The sequence below is a fragment of the Myotis davidii genome, unplaced genomic scaffold (genome assembly GCF_000327345.1).
Source record: "Myotis davidii unplaced genomic scaffold, ASM32734v1 scaffold1121, whole genome shotgun sequence".
NCBI lineage: Eukaryota > Metazoa > Chordata > Mammalia > Chiroptera > Vespertilionidae > Myotis > Myotis davidii.
In genome coordinates, this window is record NW_006291439.1 from 257321 (window position 1) to 268569 (window position 11249).

At 59.0% G+C, this 11249-nt stretch overlaps 1 protein-coding gene across 1 annotated transcript in view; it reads left to right on the plus strand.

Moving 5' to 3' along the window:
* The window catches only part of TOMM40L (translocase of outer mitochondrial membrane 40 homolog (yeast)-like), a 2831-nt gene extending 802 nt beyond the window's left edge, over window positions 1–2029 (plus strand). Inside the window, exons 3-9 of the mRNA XM_015564586.1 lie at window positions 1–88; window positions 354–455; window positions 592–697; window positions 875–997; window positions 1099–1175; window positions 1363–1465; window positions 1565–2029. The exon at window positions 1–88 is cut by the window's left edge and continues 2 nt beyond it. Of these exons, the coding sequence (XP_015420072.1) occupies window positions 1–88; window positions 354–455; window positions 592–697; window positions 875–997; window positions 1099–1175; window positions 1363–1465; window positions 1565–1704 (739 nt within the window). The 3' untranslated portion in view covers window positions 1705–2029. The remainder of the gene's footprint in view (window positions 89–353; window positions 456–591; window positions 698–874; window positions 998–1098; window positions 1176–1362; window positions 1466–1564) is intronic.
* Window positions 2030–11249: the final 9220 nt, after the last annotated feature.

Sequence of the window (11249 nt, forward strand, 5' to 3'; positions counted from 1 at the left end):
TCACACTGTGCACCTGAGCTCGCTGGGCCTGCCTGGCTACCACCTCCACGCGGCCTATGCAGGGGACTGGCAACTTAGCCCCACTGAGGTGAGGGCTCCACACACCTGGCCATCTCTCTAAAAGCCCGCCTATGGCAGGAGGAAATGTGTATGTTATGGGGAGGGCGCCTGCTTGTTTCCCTGGGTTTCTTCTGAATGGGAGCGAGGAGGGACACTGTGTGATGGAGGGGGAGTTTTTCCTGTGTGGCCCCACCAGGGGGCGCTGGGTGCTGTTCAAGGAAGCCCCTCGTCTGTGGCTTGAGGCTGAGTGGAACCCTAGCCCCGCTTGGTCTGACTGTCCAGCTCTTCAACAGGTTTTCCCCACTGTGGTAGGTGACTGGGACAGCAGCGGCAGCCTCAACGCCCAGGTCCTGCTCCTCTTGGCCGAGCGGCTCCGCACCAAGGCTGTCTTCCAGGTGACTCATGCCCCTGCCTCCATCCGAGGGTTTCTTTCCTCCATGCATGTCCTGCTCCAGGGCCCCAGGGGGAGGAGCAGAGGCAACAGTGATGGCAGAGAGGGAGGGAGCTCTTACTTCTCACGCTCCATCCCAGACGCAGCAGTCCAAGTTCCTGACCTGGCAGTTTGACGGCGAGTACCGGGGAGATGACTACACAGCGACTCTGACCCTCGGAAATCCTGACTTGATTGGGGAATCGGGTGAGGAGCGGGACAGGGTTCTTTGTATGGGCTGCCTACCTGCTGCCGTTGGCAATCCTCTGCACCATCTGTCCAGTTCAGGGATCAGAGAGGAACCTCGGGGCAGGCCCGGCGGTCCTTGCGGGGAGGCAGGCTGGGCGCTGTCTCTAGGCCTCACTCTGTGTCTCCCACTCCCAGTGATCCTGGTCGCTCACTTCCTGCAGAGCCTCACACGCCGGCTGGTGTTGGGAGGAGAGTTAGTGTATCACCGGCGGCCAGGCGAGGAGGGGGCCATCTTGACACTGGCGGGGAAGTACTCCGGTATGATGAGAGGGCGAGAGGGAGGGGAATTCTGGACTTGGCTGGGTCCCTGGCCTGTGTCCCAGCAGTGATGCTCCTGTCCTCGCCTCTGCTTTTCACAGCTGTGCACTGGGTAGCTACGTTGAATGTGGGATCAGGTGGGGCCCATGCCAGTTATTACCACAGGGCAAACGAGCAGGTGAGACGACTGATCCCACCCCCACCTGCATGTCACTCGTGAACTTTTGCCCACCCTGGGCCTCCACAAGCCCTGCTGACCGGCTGTCTTCCTGCCTGCGCTTCCGATACATTTCCCGCGTGCCTCCTCCTGCTGGCCCGTCAGGACCCTGAGGTCTCTACAGAGACAGACCCTCTCCCATCCTCAGGTTCAGGTCGGTGTGGAGTTTGAGGCAAACACCAGGTTACAAGACACAACCTTCTCCTTTGGTTACCACCTGACTCTGCCGCAGGCCAACATGGTGTTTAGAGGTGAGGATGGTTGAGACCACACGCGGAGGTGTTGTGGGATGGGGGCAGGTAGGGAGCGGGGAGCCGGGTACCTAACCTGGCCCGCATCTCCTGCTGCAGGCGTGGTGGACAGTAACTGGTGTGTGGGCGCTGTGCTGGAGAAGAAGATGCCCCCGCTGCCCGTCACCCTCGCCCTGGGGGCCTTCCTCAACCACTGGCGCAACAGGTTCCACTGTGGCTTCAGCATCACTGTGGGCTGAGGCGCCCGAGCCCCCACGGCAGCTGCAGCCTCTAAGTTAGGTGCCCGGGCCAGGGCCAGAGACTGGGCCTTCTCTGGAGCCCACCTGGCTGGGTGACCTCATGGTCCCAGGGGCAGAGTGGGGGATGGGGCCATGCCCTCACTGATGAGACGGTGGTCTGAGACCACCTCTGCCCCCCCGCTCCCCTGCGCACGTGTCTGTCCTGCTGCGGCTCTGGCCTAAGGGAGAAGGGGCAGGGGCCTGTCTGGCCGAGTTGTCCTCCTCATGCTCCCCCTTCAGCATTTCCCGGTGGATTAAAGCTCCTCACCTCTTCCTCTTCAGAGCAGGAACCTCAGGCTGGGAGAGAACTTTGACCTCAGAAAGTGGGGCCACCGTTCCCAGAGGAGCTCCTCTCCCGTTTCCTGCTTCCAGAGAACACTGCCCACGCCATGCCGTGACCGCATGAGGGGCGGCGAGTGCTGCAGGCTCTGGGGACCGCGGCTCCCTTTCCTCCGGCCCCACCTCTGGGCCCAGCGCCGACCCTCAAGGCCAGTGTGTCGGGCCAGGCGGTGCTGGCAGCTGCAGACCCTGGACCAGAGGCGCAGCGCAGCCCGCAGGTGCTGGGTTTGTCTGTGCACCTTGTGAATGCTCCGAATCAGCCTGGAGCCCAGCAGCTTCGCATACAGAACCTTTGGAGGAGGAGGGGGTGGGGCCCCGGGGAAAGGAGGGAGATGTGGCAGCTGAGCATCTGAGGCCCCGAGCCCGGTCCAAGCTGCCCGCCGGCATGAGGCTCGCCGGGCCCTGGGGTGACAGACCTCGCCAAGGTCCCAGGGTCCCCGGCGCCTCCGCCTGGCAGTCTCCTCCCGCCGTTTCTCTTAAACCCCAAGCTCTGAGGCCCTGAGTGAAGAAAGCCCCAGAATTGGCTAGAACTTCAACTGTGAGGAATCTGAGGGTCCGGCCTTCTCAGCAGCTTCTAAAAGGCAGGAGTGTTCTGTGGCCTGGAGCATCCCAGGTCGGCTGGTGGAGTGAGCAGAACAGAAGGGGAGACACCTCAGAGCTGGGGGCGGGCTGTGGAGCCAGGGCTTTGCCAGGAAGCTGTGTGCGAGCAAAACTTGGAATGAAAATGGAAGGATGGGCCAGTGAGGAGGAGGGGAGAGGCCCGGGAAAGAGGGGGTGCCACTCCCGGGAGGCTGCTGCTGTCTGGAGAGGTTGACGGGTGCGGTGTGGATGTCCTCGGGCTCAGGAATGCTGATGCAGAGCCTGTGAGCAACCAAAAAGCTGGGGAGAGTGAACTGAGGCAGCGGCAGGAGCAGTGGGCACCGCACTTCGTGAGAGGAAGGGAGTGCAGGCCCCACAGGCTTCGGTGGCCCAGGAGAGACTGAGAAGCATCTGCGCTAAGTTCCCTTCCTCCCTCCTTCCCTGGTGCAGCCGCCATGCCTGTCCCTGTGCCGACAGGGCCCTGGCGGCTGGCCTGTGACGTAGTTCTACGGAGCCCACCATCTCCCTCTGGAGACCTGGGCCAGTCTGTAAGCGGAGCAGGAAGGATGCGGGGTGCTGTACAGTGCCCGGGAGCCTCAGGCTGGAGGAGATGCATTCTGCAGATTGGAGGACCAACAGGCCCGGGAGGGACTGATTGGAGGAGCTGGGAGTTTGACAGAGCTGTTGGGAGGAAGCTTCTGGGTTTTGGGGGAGTTCACCAGGCGAGAAGTGGGCCAGGCAGCCGTGAGCACACTCAGGCTCCTGGAGCTGCAGCCGCCACAGTGTCCTATGGACGTGAAAGAGCAGCTCCAAAAATTCTTTCTGGAGCCCCAGACCAGCCTTCAGAGCCTGTGGTCCTCTGGCCTCGGCCGTGCCACGAGGACTAGGACACGTGCCCTGTACTGTCCTACCAGCACCTCACCAGGAGCTCCATCTTCTCGGGTAGCAGAGGCCACCAAGGGATCTGTGTTTGGAGATGACAGATCTCGAAGCTGCCCCTTGAGGAGGGAGTCCTGGCCCTCCACGGGCTGGGCCTGTGGGGCTCAGGGCACAGGGCACTTCAAACTCGAGTCTGAACTGCGGAGAAGAGCTCCCGCGCCGACAGGCACAAGCAGGGGTGGTGATTCCAGACATGGCGCTCGCGAAGGCCGGCGGTCAGTTGCCAGTGGCTTTTCGTGGTGTTCTCTTTCTCTTGGCGGTGGTGGTGCAGTGTCATTGACTGCAGTGCTTTCTTCCTGAGCGGGGAGGGCAGGGCCTGGTGACCTTGATGACTGGCTGTGCCATGAACGTGTTGATGTCGGCAAAGTGCGTGCGCAGAGGCAGCGCAGGGAGTGGGCCGGCGAGCACAGGGTGGGCGAACAGGAGCTGGAGGCCGCGGAGATCAGAGCTGAGGGAGGCCCAGGCCCAGTGCTCTCCTTCGGTCCCTCCAGCCTTGGAAGGCTTCCTGGCTGAGGAGCTGGCCTCTTTGGGGCCCTGGAGAAGTCCTGGCCTCTGAATTGTAGTGACACGCAGCCCCTCCCTCAGGCTGTCCTCCTTGGTTACCCTTTTGGTCACATTCCAGCCCAAGTCCTGTGAGTGCTCACCCTGAACTGCACAAATTGGTCCAACAGGTGCCCATGTGGCAGGTGGGCCCCAGGCGTGTCTGGACGACTCTGTCCGCCCTCACTCAGCTGCTCGGCCGCTTTTTGTGCCGGCGCTGGGCCTGCTTTGCTCGCTGCACTGCCGGCCTGCAGACAGGATCACTGTGCCTGCAAGAGAGCACCTCCCTGCCGGCTGTGGTCTGGGGCCCGGCCACCCTCACAGCAAAGGGCGCGGGAGGGAGTCCGGAGGCTGTGGCTGGGGGTGTCCTGTCCACCTTCTCCAGCCTGTGGGCACTGGTGGAGAGCAAGGCACTGTGGTGGGGACAGGCTACGTTTGGCTCCTGAGTTGAAGCCAAACTCTACTCAGGGTAGGGGAGTTGAAGAGTTGGCTCTTGATACCTAAAGCATCGCCCGATATCTGTACAGCATTATGATCTCACAGGCTCTGCGGCCACACCTGATGGGATGAAACATCCCTACGGGTAGATGTAGGATTTGTTATCCACAGGTGTTGTATCCATACTTTTCAGAAGTGTAAACAGGCTGAGATTCAAGGTCACAAAATAGTTAAGTGATGTAGATTGAATTCAAATCAAGGTTGTTTGACTTCAGTTCCCACTGCTCACATGGAAAAATAGTGTGACGTCATGGAAACAGCAAGAGTTTGGAAATCAGACAGGCAAGTCTGAATACTGGCTCTACAGCTTTTTAGCTGAGTGACCTTAGGCATGCTGACTGCGTGAGCCCCTGTTACATTACATTGGGAGCGTAGCCTCATAACCTGGACACAGAAAGAGCATCATGTGATTAACTCAACAATTACCAACTACCTGCTATGTGGCAGGCACTGCACCTGAGAAAAGAGAAAGCCAGCCGAGGCACCATGAGCTTCTGGGAGAGGGGCGGCCAGGCACGCACAGAGGTCCGAGGGGTGCCAGGCGTGTCTGAAGATGGTGCCACCGCCGTGTGCCTGGGATGCATTGAGCAAGGGGGACAGAGCCACGAAGGTGGCCTGGGGAGCGAGGCCATGAGATCATGGACTGGAAGGTGAGCAGAATAGTGACATCATCGCCTTGTCTTAAAGAGCTTTGCCTGCTGTAGCGAATGCTCCGTGGGAACAGGAGAAGCAGAGTGTGGTCTGTGGGTTCCTGGGATGGGAGGGCCGCTCACTGTCCTTCCTGCCAGCACCCAGCACTTCCCCCACCTGCAGGCGGGGCCCCTGGGCCTGCTGACCCCACTGGTCCCCGAGAACAGGCAGGTGAGACCAGTGCCAGCTGTTCGTCTGGGAGACAGACGTGAGCGTTGGGGATGACGGAACAGGGAACGGTGGGTATGTGAGAGGCCGGGATGACACTGGCTACTCCGCGCTGTGCCCGCAGGTCTGAGGGTGGCTGGGCACACCTCTCCATCCACATGGAGACACAGGGTCACCCCTGGGGCCCAGTGCTTTATGGGAAACGGGCACCATAAGTGCTTTTCACTAAGGGGTTGTGTTCCTGGCACAAACGTTGCCCTTCCTCCGTGGTGATGCCGCCTGTGGTGTGGAGCTCGGTGCCATGGAGCCAGCTGGCCACGGAGCGAGAGGCTGCACAGCTTGGGCGCAGTTGGGGCTGTTTCTATTGGGAGGAGGCTCTTCCCTGAAGAAACCCTGCCAGCCTCACCAGCCAGGGCAGGGGAGTGATAGCCGTGGCCCAGTCCCCACAGGCCACACCGTTCTGCAGCCCATCTCCCCCCTGGCCGTGGCTCCTGGTGTTGGGGTGGCTGTCACAATCCGGGAGGGGGGGGGCGGGGGCTCTGGGCTGACCTTGGCCCTGCCCCTTCCTGCAGAGCGTTTGGATGCCTCCGGGCCCAGACCCTGCAGTGCCTGATTGTGCTGTTTTTCGTTTCTGGCGCCAGAAGGTGGCCTGCCTGCCCCTCTCAGGCAGCTTGTCGCTTGCAGGTCACAGGATCCGGTGGGATACATCTCCCCAAACCCCCACCTCTTTCCCCTTGATCCCCAGAGCTGCCTAGGTCAGGGGTCATGTCCTCAGGGTCTTCTGTTGTGTGTGGCTTCTGGTTCTCAGAGACTCTGTACCTGGGCAAAGGCCTGGGGGAGGTTTTCCCAGCATGCCCATGGCTCTGGTTACTGGCATGTGGGGAGGGACCCTGGCGGTGGGGACCTCGGAAGTCAGGAAGTCACTGGAAGCTGCTCCTAAGCTCCCCGCTGGGGAGCTTCCAGCCGCCTGTCTGTGGGTCTTGGGAACAGCGCAGAGAGGGAGAGCAGAGCCAGCGTCGGGGGGCCCCGGGGAAGCTCCTAGAGGCTGCGGTCTAGTTCAGAGCCCACTCAGCTGGAGGCCCTGCTTCCTCAGCAGGGAGGCCGCTCAGACCTGGAGGTGGTGGCATTAACTCGTGGGCTCTTGTGCCCCGAGCAAGCTTTGTGGGCAGTGAGCTTGCCACGCTCCTGCACCGAGAAGGCTCTTCTTGGGCTCGGTTTGGTGCTCTGATGCTGCTGAGTTGAAATTCTTAGTGATTTTTAAAAAGGAGCTGTGCGTTTTCGTTTTTGTGGGCCCCCAAACACCTGGTCCTGCCTGACTTCTGAGCTTAAGACTCAGAAGTAGGAGCCCTCACCGGGGTTGCCTTGTGTTTCATTGACACTGAAGAATACTTCTGCAAGTGTAAGAAGTATCTACTCTCCCAACCTCTATGAGCAAAGTAATTTATTTATATATATGTTGATTTTAGAAAGGGAGGACGGGAAAGAGAGAGAAACGTCGATGTGAGAGGGAAACGTTGCCTCTCATACACGCCCCAACCTGGATCAAACCCACAACCCAGATATGTGCCCTGACCAGGAATCACACCCATCACCTTCTGGTGCACTGATTGATATTCCAACCAACTGAGCCACACCAGCCAGAGCTAGAAAAAGTAATGTCGGAAGCTGTTTGGGGGTCTGGGCAGGGGCACTAGGCAGGGTATGTCTGTGTCAGGTAAGTCTGATTCCGCCCGCACTGGATAGAGTCCAGGTCCAGGTGTGAAGGCCTCGGCACTGCCCCTGCCCCGGCTCCGGCCATGTCTGCACCGACAGTTACTCCCAGTAAACAAGCTCTGTGCCTGCTGCTCTTCGGTTAAGACTCACATTGTAAGTAATGCTGCTCCGCAGGCAAGTTAAAGCCAGTGCAGGCTCACATCATAACAGAGAGAGGGCCGAAAGCGGTTTGGCTCGGTGGATAGACAGTCGGCCTGCGGACTGAAGGGTCCCAGGTTCGATTCCGGTCAAGGGCATGTACCTGGGCTGCGGGCACATCCCCGGTGGGAGGTGTGCAGGAGGCAGCTGGTCGATGTTTCTCTCTCATCGATGTTTCAAACTTTCTATATCTCTCACTTCCTCTCTGTAAAAAATCAATAAAATATATTTAAAAAAAATAACAGAGAGAGGGAGAGACTGAGGTTAAGACTAAGGGCCTTGCTGAGGTCCTGAGGGTGAGTGGGTGGAACCCTTTCTCAAGTACAACATCCAATGAGCCACGCCTAACTCACTATTTACAATAGGCCCGCAAGCGCCCAGATCTGGTCCTGGGAGAGGTGAGTGTATTTATGCAGATGCGTTTGTTGGTATCTTTGCTAGAGTGTGATTCTATTCGAATTCACGCTGATTCACTCAGCCAACAAATACTGGCAGAGGACCTGCTGTGTGAGGCTCTCTCATCATTGACGTTTCTCTCCCTCTCACTTCCTCTCTGAAATTAATAAAAAATATATGTAAAAAAATACAGATGCAGAGGGGGCTCCTGGCCGTGTGCTTTTCCGGTGGCGGAGTGGCCGATCACCGCGAGCCGGGCACAGTGGAGCTCTCAGCCATGGGCAGACGCCCAGCCCGAGACCGGGGTGCTCTCGGCCATGAGCAGACGCCCAGCCCGAGACCGGGGTGCTCTCGGCCATGAGCAGACGCCCGTCCTGAGACCGGGGTGCTCTCGGCCGTGGGCACGCTCTTCGCCTTTATGAGAATGCCTCCACTAAGTACACGTGACATTTACAAAAAGCTTTTTTTTCATGTTTTAAACAACTTTATTGTGGTTTCATTGATATACAGAAAACTGCATGTATTGAATGTGTACAGTGCGCACGATGGTGTGGGCAGGGCTGGGCCAGCCTCCCAGATCCTCACATTATGCGGAGAGGAAGGCAGATGTGCCATGCCCTTTGCAGAAAGGGAGTCGGGCGCCAGCACCTCTGGTATCACTCAGTTCCACATCCAGCAGCCGCCTCCCGCTCAGAAGCCTGAGGGACACATCGGAGCAGTGTGAGCGGCCAGGGAGGAGGCGGGGCCATGAGGTCTAAGGAAGCCCTAGTCCGGGCCCCAGAGCGTTTCCAGAACTGACCACAGACCCAGGGCAGGACCAGGAAACCCCTTCTCAGGGCCAGGGGCTGGACCACCCCTCCTGCTGCAGTGGCAGGTGTATCTCTGCTCCTCTCCAGGGGCACTCCCTCGACCCCCGACTTCTGGAAGGTCCCCACCCCGCAGGCCTGGTCTCTGCCAGCTCCAGGTCCTGGGTCTGGGCCTCCCCATCACGCTGCGGGGCCAGGGTGATGTCCGCAGGGTAGAAGCCCAGGCCCCAGCACCTCAGGGTGACCTCCCGGTCGGTGGGGGCGGCGGGGGTGTCACCTGTGTCTGGGGGGGATCTGCCCCTGCAGCGTCTCCTTCCCCTTCTCCAGGTACCTGCGAAGCCACCAGCACTCCCGCTCCGGGTGTGCCCTGCGGGGCCGGCTGATCTGGGCCACCTGGTCCGCGGGGTCCCAGGCACAGGCTGCGTTCAGGGCGATGTAGTCGCCATCGTGGGCGAACTGCCCAGAAGCACGGAGGAGGCGCCCGTCGGTCCAGGTCGCAGCCAGACGTCCCCTGGGAGGTGGGGCCGGACTCGCTCTGGTTGTAGCCTAGGCTCCTGTGCGGGTTCCCAAGCTGCGCCCCCTCCCGCGGCTCCACCACGGACCGCCCGGGAATATCGCAGGGAGCGCGGCCCCCAGAGCAGCGGGAGGGGTCCGGGGCCCCAGGACCCAGATCGGAGGGTCTGGGGAGAATGGGTGCCACTAGCTGGTGAGCTGCGAGGAGCTCAGGTCTCCTGCTGTTCGGGGTCGGCACCTGTGTATGGGCTCCCACGGGTTCCAACCAGGCAGCTGCGCGGCCTGGCGTCTGTAGGTTAATTTTTGTGCTGTTGCTGGAATGTCCCGCCTGCTGCTCACGATAAAGGCAGATGTGTGACCGTCAAAAAAGAAAAAAAAGAAAGAAAAAGAAGAAGGTGCTCTGGGTCCTCAAGGAGTTTAAACATGCTGGGGCCGGGACCGCTTCGGCAGGTGTCAGGAGCATGGCGGTCACTGAGGCCCGCCTGGCAGGGTGCGAGGAGGAGGCAGGGAGGACGCCTGGAGGAGTGAGGCCGAGCTGATCTTCATAAGGAAAGGAGGAGCGGCCAGTTCAGGCAGAGGGTTCAACCTGAGAAGTTCAAGAAGCCAGACACAGAGAAGTAGACACGGTGGCACCACAGACAGGTCTCCTGCAGGGAGGGCGGGAGACTTTGGGGAGATGGGGCTGAGGTGAGATGTAGACAGGGTCTGCTTCCTCTCCCACCCCCACCCCCCACCCCGTCATTCCCATCTCCCCCCGCAGGTGCCCACTGCCTCTTATCTGAGTCCAGGCCTCATCACGCCCACTTATTTCTACAGTAGCCTATGCATGTTCTCCCCACCAGCTCTCTCCTCCAACCCATCCACCATGCTGTCACTATTTCTAAAATGCCAATTTAATCGTGTCTTTGCTAGTTGAAATTCTTCATTTGCTTCCCATCACCTTCAGGATAAAATCCAATCGCTTTAGCATATCACTAAGTCCTGTGTGATCTGGCCTCCTCCAGGCCAACCCCACCTCCCTGCCCTGACTTAACGCATCACACGTTGCTCTCATGTGCTTACGCCTTTACACTTCCCTGAACGCTGTGCTCACTCACCTCCAGCACCTGCCCCTGTCACTCCATTGGCTTGGAATCGCCATCGGGCCCCTCCCCTGGTCCTCCTGATCCTCTTTTAAAAAATATATATTTATTGATTTCAGAGAGGAAGGGAGAAAGACAGAGATATAGAAACATCAATGATGAGAGCGAATCATTGATGGGATCGGTCCCACAACCCAGGCATGTGCCCTGACTGGGAATCAACTGTGACCTCCTGGTTCATAGGTCAACACTCAACCACGGAGCCACGCCGGCCTGCGCACAGAGCATCACCTCTGGGAGCCTGGAGGTGAAAGCCATGCCTCTACACACGCTGGTCCCAGTGCTCACCCCACTGCACAGCAAAGCCAACCAACTGTGAGTGGTCGAAGTCTTTCATTTTGGATTATAGAGTCTTTTTAAAAAAAATTTTAAAATATATTTTATTGATTTTTTTACAGAGAGGAAGGGAGAGAGATAGAGAGCCAGAAACATCAATGAGAGAGAACATTGATCAGCTGCTTCCTGCACATCCCCCACTGGGGAAATGCCCGCAACCCAGGTACATGCCCTTGACCAGAATCGAACTCGGGACCCTTCAGTCCGCAGGCCGATGCTCTAGCCACTGAGCCAAACTGGTTTTGGCAGGATTATAGAGTCTTGTGCACTCCTGCCACATATAACAAATGTTTATGGAATTTATGAATTAAACTAGAGGCTGGGTGCATGAAAATTCGTGTACTGGGCCGGGGGGAGGTGTTTCCTCAGGCCGGCCTGTACCCTCTCGCAGTCCAGGACTCCTCGGGGGATGTCCGACCGTCTCAGGGAGTGGGCCTAAGCCGTTAGTAGGACATTCTTAGTGCTGCCACACTAAGAAAGAGGCTACTGTCACCACCGCTGCGCTGGCCAGCCATGAGCCAGCTTCTGGCTGAGCAGCGCCCTCCCTGTGGAAGCGCACTGATCACCAGGGGGCAGCTCCTGCATTGAGCATCTGCCCCCTGGTGTTCAGTGCATGTCATAGCGACCGGTTGTTCCTGGTGGTTCCACA